Raw genomic sequence first — 16547 nt, forward strand, 5'->3', positions numbered from 1 at the left:
AATGTTCTTTAACATACAACCTTTCCTGTTAATCCCAGAATTCATTGCACATCTCACTCTGAAACTCTCAGAATAGTAGATATTAACAGTGCTGAGAGCTACAGAAGACCCCTCAGATGGGAGGCATTTTTCTAGGGAGTGAGGCAAGACAGAATAAACCCTACATGGCACTAAGACTGCTGTGGACAGATTAAAATAACTGGTAGTTGAAAAATCAGTTTCCTTCATTAGTTTTGTCTTCTCTGAATGGAAATCCCCTGCTCTGTCACACTTGGAAAACTGCTGGTTTTCCCCATCTCCACCAAGGCTGGGAAGCCTGTTTGATAGCCCTCTCGGCTGACGAGTAGGTGGAATTACAGACGTCTCTCCAGACCCAACTGTCAGAGGTGCAAAGCTGTAAAATTGCACGGAAAAATAAAACGGATTTAAACTATGAGTCACCCTGCTGGAATAGAGGCACAAGAAAAGTGTGTGCTAGGCAGAGTACATTTGCAATTCTTTCTCTCTCCAACCAGAAAACCTCTGATGAGAAAGACTTTGACCAACCCCATGAAGCCAGAATACAAAAAGAGTTGCTGAATGCAACCAACTCAGGGTGGGTCCTGACAGAGCAGCAGATCCCTGTTCAGAGAAGACAAAACTCAGGTAAGGAACGTAATTTTATTTTTCTTTCTTGGAAATCTAGTGCTCCATCAAACTTAGGAAAGTTACTGAGAATGAGAAGCTGCCAGTAAACGAAGAATTCCCCAACATTTGCATGGAAGTTTAAAAAGTGACACAGAGAGTATGGGAAAGAGAACTCAGCAGTTAGAATATGTATTTATCGCTGAAGAACAGAAGAAGTCTACAACTGCACATACCAAAGACATTACAGAATGAAAAAAAGCATGCAATTTTTGTAGTACTTCAAGATGGAATGTACCAATCACTGGGTTGCTGACTGAGAGATCTCTTCAAAAGAGATCTTCTCTTTCAACACTGTGCTAGCATGCCTTTTTGACACAACAACTTTATCTCCAAAAATTTGAGTTAGTTAACTTGTATTCCTGGAAGATAAAAGATTGAATCTGTTAATGGAGAGGCATTCTGCTGTCATCGTCTTAGACTACTTCCCTACCCGCTCTATGCAATGTCACCTAAGGAATCAGATTTCTGCTGCATTCTCAACAAATACGTTTTTAAAACTTGGACCACATGTTCAGTTTGCTGCTTTTTTACCCCTTTATTTTCCGAAGCCTAGGTGAAAGAGAATAAGAAATTTTGCTGAAGTAAATGTTTTATATTTCTTAAGCGCAAAACAGGTGTCTAGACTCAGAGTAGCTTTCACTGAAGGAAAAAGTATGGTAAAACTACTTGATTAAAAAGTAGTGGACTGCATAGATCTTTCTCAATGGAAAATGGACAAGCAAGCAGCTTGAATGAAAACTTCAATTGGGAATTATTTTTTAAACAATCTTCCGTTGCTCTTTTTAATGTTTTTTTTTTTGCAGCACAAGCTAAGTACTCCAGTTGTTCTGGTAGGTGCACTAAATAGTAGATCTGATAGGTTAGAGAAAGAAAACAATCAGACCATGTTTAAGAAGCACGACCACTTGGGGTTCATGGAGCAAAACTCAAAATCACCTTCATTTATCAGCAGAGGACCATTATCAGTATCTTATGTACTGATGAATGCATCAGGCTAGAGGATAATAGGTTCTTGTGACCAAATAGCGTGCCCAGCTTTTGGTTCATGTTCTTGGCCTCTTTGGCTGTTGGAAGGAAGGACGGAACAATGAAACTCCAGGTTCCTGGCACAATGGATGACAGGATATCTATTCAATCTTTATTGTCAATACCATGAACAGACTTTATGAACTTTTTGGTGCACTGAACAGAGGGTACCTCAGCTGCGGGAGGAATTGTCTTATGCAGTCCAATTGAAGAATTCTTGTTCCCATTTCTAGTAATTTTCTTGGTAGTTGGCCTAATTCTTGTTCTTACTTCAAATATGTGAAATGGTGGAACGTACTCATTTAAGTTCCAGCCTTCAACTTCTCTGTTTAGCCCTTTTTTTTTATTATTCTGTCCTGGTTATTGAAAATACTAGGTGGTTGATTCTGTCACTTCTTGTCAACAGATGTAAAGTCTGGAAAAGCACAACAGAGAATTCTTGACCACTGTTCACAGCACATAGATGAGTGAAAGGCAATTCCTGGGAAGTTTGTAACTTCCTGCAATACTCATCAGTCTCTTTTTTTTCATCACAAATCTGCAAGTGTTTTGTCTTCGAACAAACAACCCAGATTATCTACGCAAATAGTCTTTATAACACGCTGATTGATATTGAGGGACACAGATTCTGAAGCAGAGAGGGATAAACTAGTGAGGTTTTGAAGCTTGCTGATGTTTTCTTCTTGATCTGCACGACTAGTCTTTTGTCACTGAAGAGTGTTTCCCAGATCTCGCTATTTATAGCAGAGCTAAAGTTACTCTGTTACATACTCATTGAAGATGAGTATTGCTCCAGAAAGTTCACTGAAATTGATGAGCTGAAGTTGGATTCAGTTATACCTTCACTGTGAAGTTGTTCAGTGTGTGCTAGATCTGAATGACAACAGTAAGATTAACGTGTGTTTCCACCTAGGCATCTGTAAAGCAAATGCCAGGTTGAATGTTCTTCAGTGGAATTGCTAGATGTTGTCTCTGATTAACTCAAGGCAGTTGGCAAATGAAAATAAGTCACCTTGAAGTCTGTAGACCGGAAGATAACCTGGTTGTTTCTCAGGAATTGTGATCTGTGATTTCATCTGTGCTGAAAATTAGCAGATTTGTCCAGTCTGCACCTTTATTTCTAGGAGATTATTACCGAGAGCGATTCAGCTGTGAAATGGGAGTACTTAAAAGTGTGACTATCAAAATCTATGGAAAAACAGCTAAAAGAAATCACATCATTGTAAAGGGAATTTGAGAATTTTCTTTAATTGTAAAAGGTATTGAAATACTGAGCTGCTTGAGGATTGAGAGGCAGGAAACAGTTTGAAGAGCCATAGAGGTGAGTTTGAAGGAGGCAGGGAAGAACAGCCAGTATGGATCTGCAATAAAGACAAGCATAATTAAAGTGGTTGTTGGTACCCTGACAACCATCTTAGAGTTTGAGAGGAAGCCTCGCCTACATAGGTCCAATTTTCCCTTCTTTGGTAAACAGTCCTCTGGCTATAAACAAAAAAATAGGACTTCAGTTCAAAACGGGTGTAAAGCACCTGAGAAACAACCTCCTTCCCATCCATCAGCCAGTGTGGATGATCTACAAGCACAGAGAACAAAGTTGTATGCTCTTTGGAGTTGTCATAGGGCAATATTTTTTTTTCTTTAGATGGAGCCTGTATTGCTGTCCTAAAGGATTCTGTCATGCTGCCTGAACAGACCATCTCTTTATCATGTCAGCTGCAATGACTTGGGAGAAAAATTGGAAGAATCTGTCTGCTTGAAAAAGTAAAACAGAACCACCTCTGTGTCTGAACCTAAAGGCAGAAAAAAGAGTAAACACATTCACATAGCTCCGTAAACCAGTCAGTACAAAATGCAGGAAAGCTGGCTGTTGAAGGAGGAGGCAGAGGGAGGAGGAAGGGAATGCTACAAGAATGTCTGTCTTGGAGATTTTAAAAAAATGGGAAAACTAGAGATGTTCAAGCCTGATGGAGCAGTGGATTCCCATGAAAGAGAAATTAAATGTTTGGGTCTGTCCTACACTTTTAAGGAAAATTGTGCCACTCTTCTGTAAGCGCAGATACTACCAGATAGCAGAAAAGGGCTGGTCCTGCAGACATGAGAGGAGCAAAATTTGGGGAATTTATGTGGGAATGCACAGTCCCCATCTCTGTAACACACAGAGGATGTGGAAACAGAATGGGCTTGAAAAAAGGTAGTAGTTTCACTGCTACTTGAAATGTGCCAACCACCCATGGCTCTCTGTCCCTGTGGAAGTAGTTTCTGGTAGAAGTACAAAAACAGAATGTATGGTTATAAGACTTTTCTTAAAGATTTTTGGGATAAAACATTTGTAAATTAATTAGTTGCTAATACTTGATGTTTAAATATTTTGTATAATGTTTTTCTTGTAAAGTATGATGCCAGTCAGTTTCTTTGTGTAGGATACAATGTATTGTATTTGTTCTTCTGTAAATGCTTCAGCAACATTTTCTTTTTAAAATAGAGATGTATTAATCTAACCTTCTTTTCCCAGGCCATTATCATCTTCTGTGGCGTTTTCCTGTAGAAATCCTTCCTTAATGTCCTGTGTCAACTTTATGGATTTTTATTGTCCAAAAGCAAACTGGAAAAATGTTTTCAAGAGATTTCATTTGTGTATTTGAGTCACCAAGCATTCTGCTGCCATGCACAGTTAATTTTTTTGTCTGTACCATAGGTCTGGCCTAATATTTTCCCCCCCTTTTTCTTTTGATTTTAGCTGGAAGAAAAATAGCAGTCAGGAAAACCAGACACATAATAGAAGGGAAGGCATAACTGGGAGCTTTAGTGTTCATTCACAAAATTACCAAATGAGAAAGAGGAAGAGATGGCATAACAGCACATACAACTTAGCTAGAAAGGAAAATAATTGCATTTCTTTTCTCTGCAGCATGTACGAGTTGAATGCTAATGCTGTCATCTTTAAATCCTGCCAGCATAAATGCTGCTTTTCATCTTTGCAGAGAGACTGGCAACAGCATGCAAAGCAGTATCAGTGCCCACCCTTTTAACAAAAGATCACTATGTTGGCAGGCACACCTCTTATTCCCGTTGTGTTAGTCCTAGCCAGCAGCTTTCAAATATCAGTATTACAACTTCCTAGTTTCTTTCAGGTATAAAAGCTGGTCTCATTACGATTTCTTTTAATAAAACAGCTTAAACTGATGATGAAGACCAACTGGATAGTATACTGTAAAAATTGTGACAAGGGAGGATGAAAAAAATAAAACGCATCCTCCTTAACTCACAACCTGTCGTCTTTGTGGTACCACATGAAAAGAGGAGAGAGAAAGCAAAAGAGAGACAGACTTCAGTTGAGCACACATCAGCTAAACCTTGGGTTTAACTGTTCATTTTCACGTTTGGAATAATGTCATCCTTTAGGTCCAGGCATCTCCTCTAATAGCAAAAAGAATACCACAGAAGTTCTCAAGAAGTGACACACTGGTTCATAGGTACCGCTGGTACATGGCATTGGGCTTCAGGAGGAGGCGTTTATGCTGCATGAATTGAGACCGAGTTGATCAGCAGCAAGGCAATACGCAAGAAACAGCAGCACCTCATGTTAGGTGCAAGAAATCAGATCGGTCTGTTAAACCTTTTGCCTAAGATGGACCTTACGCATATTGTAGCACAGGAGTTTGGGGTCCCAAGTGTTGCTCATTAGAAAGGAGTTTGAATTGAATTTAATCTTTCTTTGGTGTTTTCCTTCAAAGATAATTCAGAGACACACTTAACCAAAAATTATTTTGATTGTAAAATTAAGGAAATGCCTAAGCATCCATAAATTTATTAATACTAATTATAATTCTCTGTACATATATTGTGAATGCCTACAAATCTACATACAAAATACATATATGTGTAACTTACTGCGGTACCTGAGCAACTCAGTTGCTGGTGGTGTGTTTATCATTTTTCATGCTTTCAGAAGGATACCACTTGGATCCAAATTTTAAATACAGGAAGCTGAGACTAAGGGACTATGTTTACAGGGAATTTACAGTAGGGTTTGAATTCACCATTTATTAGGTACTCTACCTTGATTTTCCATGTAGATAGCTTTGTATGAGAGTCATCTGACTGAAACGTAGACAGTTGCATTTCGTTGTCAGTGTCTACCCGCATCACCATATATGTTAAATAGTCAGAACAGGACCTCATTCTACAAGAGTTGGCTAAAATATAAGGAATAGTTCACTCAAAGAGGCCTTTTTCTTCAGTGACAATAAAGAGACCAGCTTAGAAAACTTGAGATGCCAAACTTATTTAAAATGAGGCCCTCCCCTTAATGCATGTGCAGTGTGTAGCTGGGAAGGAAAAGCAAAGTAATGCACTGTAAAGTGATACACTATGACTCAGTAATGTGCCGTTATAGGCAATCCCTAATGGCCTGTGCAAGCAAGACTGAGTTCAAAACTACACATTGATTTATTTTTTTTAATCTTTTGAGTGATAAGTTTTCCAATCTACATGTGAATTTACATAAAATTGTGTTGAAATACGTAATACTGAAGTTAGGCACAATTTATTTATGTAAGAAAATGCATGCATGCATCTTAAAACATCATAAACTACAGTGGGTTTATGTCTTGTCCTATAAAACATCTTTCCATCTGAAGGATACCAGGGAAACAGTTCTTGTGATTATATGCAGATGTTTTACAGAGGTAATTTTATTGATTAGCTTAAAAGAGAATAGTAAGATTAACTAATGAATCGATGAAATGTTGCATTCAGTTGCAATACAAATAGAGGTATTTGCAGTAGTAATGTAATAGCCCACTACAATTCGGTTAAGTGAGAAGTGAGGGAGATAATGCACTACTTGGGCAAGGTAAAACCCAAAGCAACTGGCCTTCATCACAGGTAATAGCTGTCTAATGTAGTTACGGCAGCTTGCTACTTCCAGACAGCATGGTGGTTTCTGTTCAGAACAGGCTTGAAAGAGCAAGCAAGTTTCTGGCACAATGAATACTGTTTTATGTACCACGTAAGAAGTTCTTCACAAGTTTCTCATTCATGTTTGCATCTGTCATGGAACCCATCTGCATAACATCTTGCCCTGCGTAAAATCTACAAGTATTTTCCATTCTGAATTATGTGACACCAGTTTACAAATATGAACATGAATGACTACTTCCTTTATTTTAAATAATCAGTAGTGTTTTGTATGCTAGGACCAGGGTAGTATAGCTGCAAGAATTAATGTGAAATATGTTAATTTTTTTAACATTTATTCTATGACTGTATAAAACATTACATAATTGCTTTTTATTTCAAAGCTTAGATGGAGCTATTCATAATTTTAGAACCTCAGTTGGCAATCATTGTATGTTGTGCAGAGCAGCAAGTGGTCATAACTCTTCTTGACACTGATTCTGCTGCTGGTAGGAACTGCAGGCTAGCTTCATTCATTTGTCCATAAACTGTTCCAGGTAACATTGGGTGTGTACAGCTGGTAGAGTAGGCTTCCAAAATGAGTAAATTTACTGCTTCCATGCCTGATACTCTTTTCCTGTCTCCAAAACCAAAGAATCATTCTTTTTACATTAAGAGTAGATGGCAAAATACCCCCCAAGTGCAAAGTCAAAGTGCTGGTTCTTTTACTTTATCTGGAATGCTAGAAATCAAAAACTTGCTTTATAATCTTTGGCTTTACCCAAAAATTTTTGGAAAATCATTCCTTCACAGGTAGAAGTAGGAGGTAAAAGGGATTTTTGCAGCTTCCGCTGGCTGGTACAAAAGCCCAAGTTGTAATAAAGAGATAGCCATGCTTAGTAAGAAGATTCAAATACTTTTCCCTTTATTTTTCACGGAAAGTTCATGTCCATGGCAGAAGTGTGGTGAAGCTCTTTTCTGGATCTATTCTCAGAGTACTTGGTTACTTCAGAGTTGACATCTGCCCTTGTCTGGGACACACAAGAAGAGACTTTCATGATAGTCTGAAGCTTTATTTGTAATGTTTGTGATACAGCTTTAATTCAGGGAAGTGGTATTCCGCTATAATCAGCGGTCAGGGAATGTTGGCATTTTTTGATGCCTTTAAGGATGCAAAAAGTACAGAGACCCTGTTCACAAGCCAAGGTCCCTGCCTACTTCTCCCATAAACTAAGGTCTGCAAGCCTGTATCCAGTTGTGGGGCTGGGCATAGACTGTGGTACAGGACCCTTGACCTGTCATCCAGTCCTCTGCCTCCTGACAGCTGCCCTTTTGTCATTCAGTTGTACTGAATCCTGCCTGCTGGAACTCAAAACCCCTTGACTGAGCTGCATTGAAAGAAGCAGATGTTCTTCCTTGTGAAGCGTCTTTTCTTTTTTTGATATAAAAATAACAGCTATCTGATGTTACTTTGGACAGTATCTTTCTGCCCAGCCTGGGAGAATCATCATTAGGCTCTTCAGCAAGTGACCAGATCATGACTTCTGGTTTTGATAGTGCCTACTCAAAAGGTAGATGATACAGGCTCCTTCCGAGCCAACTCCTACCAGTGCTTTGACTTTGAAGCCACCTTGTGTGTCCTTCTGTCCAGTCAACTCTTCTCTGAGCCTAAATGGAAGATAGGCAGTGCCTGTGTCAGAAGACAATTCTGACTTCTTTTCCCTGCCCCCCCCCCCCCCCCCCCCCCCCGTCATACCTGAGCCAGTCAGATTTTCCACCTGGCATGAAATAACAGCATAAAATGAATTTGTCTTGTGTATCTTACAGAAAGAAGGTTATCTTAAAGGAAGATGTATGTAAATAGAACAAGTAAATACGGTTGCTTTTCTCCATGTTTCAATTTTGACAGCTTTCACTCAATTGTGAATTATAACTTTCCCAGTAAAAAGTCAGCATTTATGACCAGAAGTGTCCTCTGATTATTATAAGCTACACTGTGGTATGCATGACACATTGTTATTTGCAAAACATTCCGGTAGCCTAGTAGCAAATTCTATTTCATAAAGGAAAATAGTACAACAAAGTTTGAGGACATAACTGTATTTTTATTACCCGTCTTGTGCTGGTAGCTAGGTTTCAGTTTATGCTCAGTATAGCCTGATTCCATCGATAAAACCTGATTAGACCTAGATTTTGCTCTTTATTTATGAAGATTGAAATAATAAAAGTATGTTAAAAAAAATCCCAATGAAGATACTCCTTCTAAATTTATTTTCAGTTGAATGATATTGAAGATCCTAAAAGATTGTGTGTTTTAAAGTCCAGATGCTGCTTTCATAGAAACCGATTGTGGCTGCTACTTTTTTAAACTCAACATGATTAGAATGAAATCCTGTTTATACTCTATTCATGGAAAATATTTTCTTAAAAAATATGAAGCTCATTTTCCTTTTTCCCCCCCTCTATAGATATGACCCAGACATTTTGTTAGGCTATGAAGTCCAGATGCATTCCTGGGGTTATCTCTTACAGAGAGCTGCTGCACTAAAAGTTGATTTATGCCAGATGATTTCTCGTGTGCCAGGTAAGTTATTGTATTGGGGTTTCAGTTCAGTTTCAATAGAAACAAGTAGAAATTTATGAATAAATTAAAAAAATAAATGTGGAGTATTTCCTCAGATGGACCTTTTTTTGTTGTTGCTGTTTTGTTGTTGTAGGTATAATCACAGTAAAAAAAATAATCTGAAATACCAATGAGATTCTGGTTTTCAGTGTTTTCTGAATTTTTTAATTCTTTGTGTATTCCACTTCTGGGTGTGTCCTGTATCCATGAACGTAGATTCATTTTCAGTAGTAACGTGTTAAGTTTTCAGTTCTTGGAGGTGCTTCTGCTTCCAAACTTTCTCTTCCTTCTCCTTTGTTTCTGTCATATGCGTATGGTATTCAGGTTACCTACAATAATCGTTATTTGAGTTTCTCTGGCTAGGATACAAGGTCATAAAGATGCTCCTGAACAGCACGTGTCCTGGTCAGCAACTCTGTAATAAAATCCTTACTTTCAATAGCTATTCTTGTACTGTGGGCAAATTTTACTAGCCCAGGTGCTGAAGCTTTCCTCCAACATTCAGAAGATCATCTGTTTGAGGGGTTTTTTTCTTGAAAACTTGAGGAAAAGTTACCCAGGAGAGTGGTAAGCCTAGTGTCTACACTTAGCCAATCAATAGAAGCTGTTGTTCTGAAGAATGCCGTGAACAGCTAGAGAAATGTGGTGCACCTGAGAGCAGTCAAGATGACTTTGTAAAATTAAAAACTGGTTCAAAAATTTGTTAGAGTTCTTTGCAGTCATCAAGATGATGTGGATGAGGGAGATAGGATCCTAAAAGTCAAAACAATTGAAAAAGCTGCTTTTGTCAGGGCTCTTGCCAAAGATCTGTACAGAAACTAAATAGCTGTGAAATAAGAAGTGCTTTCTTGTGATTGTCCTATTAAAAACTTGATCCTACTACTGAGTAATGGTTGAAAAAGCAAATGAAACGTTAGGAATTATGGAGCAAGGAAAATATAAAACAATGAATGTCAATGTTAAAATCTGTAGCGTGCTTGTACCTCAAATACTGTGATTCTAGCCTCTTCCATAATCTTTCCCTCATCAAAATGGATATAGGAGAACTGGTAAAGGTGAGAAGGGTAATGCAGATGTGTCTAGTAGTCTAGTAAGTTAGGACCAGAAAAGACAAAACTGGGTGAGAAAGGTGAAAGCCTATGAAATCTTGAGGGATGTAAAGGGAGATTATGGACTGGTTGTTCACAGTCTTTTCCAATGCAAGAACCAGAAAACACCAAATGAAGCTAGCAAGGCCGCAGCTATAGAGTAAGAGTTGAATTTTCATCCCTGGGTTGTTAACTGTTGAGTTCCTTGCCACGAAATATTACAAATGCTTGAAGTGTATGTTGCTTAAAGAGGAGATTAAATTATTGGAAGACAAATCCATTGGGAACTATTACATATGTGAAAACAATGTTTGGCCCAGGAAAGCTACAAAAGGTTAAAAGCTGGGAGAGTTCTAGAGAGATTATCAATACCTGCTTCCCCTGTTCTTGAAGTCTCTGCTTCTGGGTACTTGATAGAACATGATACTGGGCTAGTTGCATCTTTGGGCTTACCCAGCGTAGCAAGAGCATTTTTTATGTTGGCATACTGTGTGCCTGGCCGGGAGAACATGATGTTTTAGAAGAGCTACGTTCACACACTCCTTCCTTGAGGTTTGAATATTTATGTACTCTTTTGATGCCTTCAGAATCTTTTGATGCTTTTATTACCTGTGACCTGTTTAGAAAAGGTCTGAGTCTGAGAGCTCCCAGGGACAAGAAAACATAGGTACAAATTGCATCTTCAGTTGAAAGTTGTTGGCAACTGGACCTTGGTGAATTTTTTTAATACTTAATACATGAAAACAGGAACATATAGCAGTTTAAATATGGGTTGGCCATCAAAGGTCACAAGTTTCCTTCTTCAGCACAAAGGTCTAAAATTTGTTCTTTACAAACTGATTGTGTGAACCTTGTTATGAAATTCTCCTGATGGCTCAAATTGAGATGATGTAATGGTTGCAATATTAATGCCTCTGGGTACAGTCTTCAGAGGTATTGAAGGACTTTGGACCCCTTACGCTTCAAGATTTGCACCGTCTTTGGTAAGAGGAATGATCAGTGTTGCAGTCAACGTTTTCTTAAACCTCCAAAGATCACAGAGATTACTGCTGTACTGTAGAAGTATGGCTGAACAACCGCTTCAGTTTGGGACAGTTAACTAATGTGTCTCTGCTTTTGTTCTGAAGGGATGAGTCACAGGTCTTGTCTTGCAGAACAGCTATGCCTGCACTGTAGTTGATGCAGAATCAAAAGTTACATTAGCAAAGCTCTTGATAGTACTCATCTTCATGACATAAGCTGTTGTTCAAGTTACTGGAATTGGTGTGCACATGAAGAGTTCCTCAAGAAAGACAGGTTACTTCTCTGGGAACAGCATGGTTCTTAATGATGATGTCCCTGAATATTTCACAGTTGGACTTTCTTCCCTACATCTATGAAGTCCCACAGAGCATGAGCTCAGTTCTAGTGAATGAAACCAGGGTTGTAGCCCTGAACATCTTTCTACATAGTTTCAGTGGGCATACAGGACGTAGGTATGATCTCCACAGCACTGGTATTCATAGTATGGATGTTCTTGTGCCAGGCGGCAGATGCACACCCAGAAATGGTATACATAACACTTAAAATGTTTCTAAGAACTAGTGTTATTGTAAGGTAAGTAATTATTCTTTTTTGAGTGAACTGCAGGAGAAAGATAAGGAAATGTTCACACTGATGAGCTCCTCCCAAAAATGTCATGCCATAAGTGTGGGCTTGCATGCATGACCATAAACGTACAGGTGTTGTGTTCTCTGTTGCTTTGTGGCCTCCTTGTCCATGGTTTTGACCCCATCTATGTTCCTCTTGCTTTTCCAACCCCTATGCTTCATATTTCCCTCCCTTCTTCACATGCTGTATTTTCAGAACAGGAAGTGCTCCTTCAAGCAGTATGCTCCTCTTTCCTCCTATTGAAATAAAGATGGAAGGTACTTTTCCTTCCCTTTCCTGTGATTTCAACTTAACAAAAAGAAAGCTGGACTTCTCTCTGGTTTTGCTTTATTGGCTGAGTCTGGTGCTGCCTCTGCCATTTACAAGTGAACTATTCATAAGTCATTAGGACACACCACAAGAGAAGTGAGTACTGTGCCTGTGCGTAGTGGCATTTTTTGTGTGTGCACTGTGGCCTCCTGTTTCCTCCTTTGCATCACAGCTCAAAGTTAGGGACTGGGTAACAGAGAATGAGAGGAGACTTTTTATTTCATCTCATGCACTTGAAAGATAGGAAGAGTGTCCAGTCCTGCTTCTTAACAACTTTGCTTCCAAAGAGGCTCACGTGGTTCTGGTGATCTATTCCCCATACCAGCTGTAGAGCACTACAGGGTTTTTGTAATTTTGCAATGCTCATCACATGCAGAGTCTTGTTCATCCGGGCAGTGGGTCTCCTTTGTGATCACAGTATACTTTGTTGCCTGTTTCTACCAGCAAAACAGGAAGCAAACTCAAGAAATGTAGGATATCTCCTAAAGAACTCAGAAGAGAACTAGAGTGACACTGCAGAAAGTAAAACTAACTGATAATTTCTGCTTCCAACAAAAGAAAAAAAATTGAGGGGGGGGAAATTTAAGTTCCTTACTTTCACAGGAGGTCCAGCATGTGGAAAAGAAGAAAAGCAGGATTAAAAAAATGCTGCTGCTTGTGGGGTTTTTTCCCATCCAAACATGAAAAGAGAAATTGCTGTTTTCTCTCCTTAAAAATCTGAAACAATAAGGAGGTTAGAAAGGTGATACGCATTTTGATACTGTGTATGAAAGGTCTGCTAAATTTTGTCAAGGCTCTGTGATTTATTGATAGGGTCAGTAAATGCAAAATAGGTTTTCTTAATCATATTTTGATATACAGATTTGAAAGATCAACATACAAAGTTAATCTGTAGTATGTTCTTTCACAACAGTCAGAATTTCAGGCAATTTGTACTTCTGTCTTCAAGGGTAAATGTGCTTCACGGCTCTTTGAAGAACAAGTTGCTCAGTTCTGATCATTACTGCAAAATATTGTGTATCCACACTTCTGTACACTCTGTCCAAAAGTTTCTGCTTTTTATTAGTAGGGTACTGTGCAGGGGTATCTGGTAAGTGAGTAGTGGCAGAGTATACACCCGACAGTTGAAAAATGGGTAGGGATTTAGAATTGTGGGGAAATTGCCTCAAAGTGCTTTCTCTTCTGTTAAACTAATAAGAAGGAACAAGACAGAGGATCAAATAATACAGTGTGTTTTCATACTGAATTTTATCTGTGTTGTACATTTTAAAAAACATCTATGTAAACTCAGGAAAGAATACCAAAACTGTAGCCTTAGGATGACTGAAAAAAAAGAGTTTCAAGAAATATATCAGAAAGACCATCTTCTCTTGTGTTGTAGTATTTCAAAGCATAAAAAAAACCCAAGGATGGCAAAAGAGGGTGTCTTTCCTGTGCTGTAGTCACCACTGTCTTACAGGAAGATTCAGAGTGCCTCTGCATTTGTTCCTTCCTATTTCCTTCTCTCTCCGTTTGTGCTATCCAGAACTCGTGTCTGCTGGCTCCCACTGCGGTGGGTTTGCTTTTACTGTATGAAAGGCACTGAATTTTCTGTCCCATGACTTGGTTCCAACTGTGTAAGATCATTGCCGATAAAGCCTTGAGTTATAAACCCTTCAGGGCAGAAATCGCTTTTTTTTTATGTTGTGCACTAATGTGCGTGCACGTGCAGCTAACTCCGTTAACATTCAGCATTGCTTAACCGATATATTCGCTGCAGAGAATATATTGCCATGGACACCATTTCAATGAAACCAAAGTTAAGAGTTATCTTCAGAGGGATGCGCAAGAAAAACCTGGGGGAGTTTTATTTAGAGATTGTGTGGAAGGCCAGTAAACAAATAACCTTGTGCAATCAGTAACAGTCTTTATGAATTCTTATTTTTCTAGAGAGCTCAAATTGGAAGAGGGATAGCTTGATTTAGTCTTGACTGTCCTATAACTTGTCTGAATATATTCTTTTTTAATGTCTTTAGATGAAAAGAAAGAGAACAGATTTGCGACTGAGCTGGATGAATATGGATCGGATACAATGAGTGAAATAAATATTGTTGGGCGAATTATCTTAAATATTTGGAGAATGATGAGAAATGAGGTAAAATTTGTAAAAGGTTAATTGGACTTACTGGGATTTTTAACTTACTGTTGACTTCGTTGAAAATTTTGTTTAACTTCTGTAACTTTGCTTTATTCGTGTACACTTCTTCAAATAGAGCAGTCTGCCACTTTGAGAATGGATTTTGCATATCACTAAAATGTAAAATACTGAAGCCGTTATCTTTCAGTAATGTTTCTTAATGATACTCCTTTTCACTTCCTTGTGCATTTTGAGAACAACTTCGCTATTTTAGCAATTAGTCTAGTATGGTGCTTTTAGTAAATTAAATAACTTGAACTTTTTTTAAGCTGTTGGGCTTACTCATTGTTTTGCTGTTTATGACCTTACATTTAATACTCAAATGTCTCAGTCTTTACAAAGCTTGTTCTAGCCAAATTCAGATCAGATCTTTGTGATCTACTTAATACCACATATTCTTTTGAATTGGCGAGGGATATTGTTTCCTGACTTGTAAATAGTTAGGGACTTCTAAGTATGAATGTTTACGTTTGTAACAAAGAATACTAAGAAAAAATAATAAATTTAGTTGTTACGATTTTTAAAAAGTAGTTATTTCTTTGACTATGAAGAGCATCGTGCATGTTAACACGTGCTTTGCGTTTTTCTAGGTGAATCTAATGAATTACACTTTCGAAAACGTGGGCTTTCATGTTCTTCATCACCGTTTTCCTTTATTTACTTTCCGAGTTCTGTCTGATTGGTTTGATAATAAGGCAGATGTCTACAGGTAATAATCTATTAATCCATTTGGTTTGTTATTTTTAAGGTCGCATTCTTAACATTGGATAGGTATAAGCTAAAGTCAGCATAGGAAGAAATAATCAGTTTAGCTCGGGTCCTAGAGCAGTCTGTGTGCAGCAACATGAGCTTATTTACTCAGTTGTTCTGCTGTGTTCTGTTGTGTAGTTAATTCAGTATTTCATCTTTGTGTATTTTTCTCTTTAAAATACACAAAAAGCAATTTTTCAGTTACAGTTTCAACATACCTGAATAGGTACGCTATTTTGAAGTTCTGTAAGGTCTTTATTTTGTGCATACTATTCATCAGGACTTCTGTGAACTGTCAGATTTCTGACTTCGCAGTTCACGTCAACCAAGCTAGCCTTAAAAATAGCACAGAGCAGTTTACAAGGTGTAAAGACAGAAACTACAGCTGCTTAAAAATACCTTTAAATGACACACAGCACACTGGCCTTTACTGCCTTGGAGTGATGTGGTATTGTGTGATACGAACAATTCATAAAACTTGAGTATTGATGTGAACGTCTTTCATGATACACATATAATTTCTGTACAAGTTAAGTACTTTTCAACTAGGTGGAAACTTGGTTTAGTGCTGAAGTTACAGATTTCTGTCCAACTGAGATAGGTATTCTTAATATAGAAGGATATCTCCACAAAAGTCCACTTGGTTAAAAAACCCACCTCAACAGATGAGGAGAAACTGGCGTTTCTGTTTCATCCTTTAGGGGCAGTGAGGGAAACAGGGTATAGCATGTTACTGAGATATACCTTAACAGTAGTATCTTCAGCATATGTAAGTGTATGCTTGTGTGTGCCACATTTTTGAAAGAGCCATACAAAAATGTCCCAGGGGAGATTTTGTTTGCTGGTTTGTAACAAGCTGTCATAAAAACACGTTTTTCTTAGTAGAAAGAGCAACACTCTCCTCATTGTTTATAACGAGTTGTTCACTTTCACAGATGGAAAATGGTTGATCATTATGTTAGCCGGGTCCGTGGGAATCTCCAGTTATTAGACAAACTGGATTTGATTGACAGAACAAGTGAAATGGCAAGACTTTTTGGCATTCAGTTCTTACATGTGTTAACAAGAGGCTCCCAGGTAAGATTCAGTTTTCCTTACGCTTCACAAAAGCAGAATAGTCTTTACAAAGCGCTTTGGTTCTTTGGTATCTTTTCAGTTAGTGTATGTATTTTCGTTAGGTCACAGTAGACTGTTTTGCGTAACATAAAATTGAAACATAGAGGAATGCAATTCAAAAGCAGTAATAATGGATTGAATGCTTAGTCTCAGAGATTAAAAATAGCTGTTAAAAATAGTGCCTGAAATCAGAACAGCGAGACTCTTCTACCAACTTTGGGAA

At 38.2% G+C, this 16547-nt stretch overlaps 1 protein-coding gene across 1 annotated transcript in view; it reads left to right on the forward strand.

The window, feature by feature from the left end:
* Window positions 1-16547, forward strand: part of REV3L (REV3 like, DNA directed polymerase zeta catalytic subunit) — a 123841-nt gene that overhangs the window by 90493 nt on the left and 16801 nt on the right. Inside the window, exons 19-22 of the mRNA XM_040597762.1 lie at window positions 9081-9196; window positions 14298-14416; window positions 15049-15167; window positions 16144-16285. Of these exons, the coding sequence (XP_040453696.1) occupies window positions 9081-9196; window positions 14298-14416; window positions 15049-15167; window positions 16144-16285 (496 nt within the window). The remainder of the gene's footprint in view (window positions 1-9080; window positions 9197-14297; window positions 14417-15048; window positions 15168-16143; window positions 16286-16547) is intronic.

The sequence above is a fragment of the Falco naumanni genome, chromosome 6 (genome assembly GCF_017639655.2).
Source record: "Falco naumanni isolate bFalNau1 chromosome 6, bFalNau1.pat, whole genome shotgun sequence".
Taxonomy (NCBI): Eukaryota; Metazoa; Chordata; class Aves; order Falconiformes; family Falconidae; genus Falco; species Falco naumanni.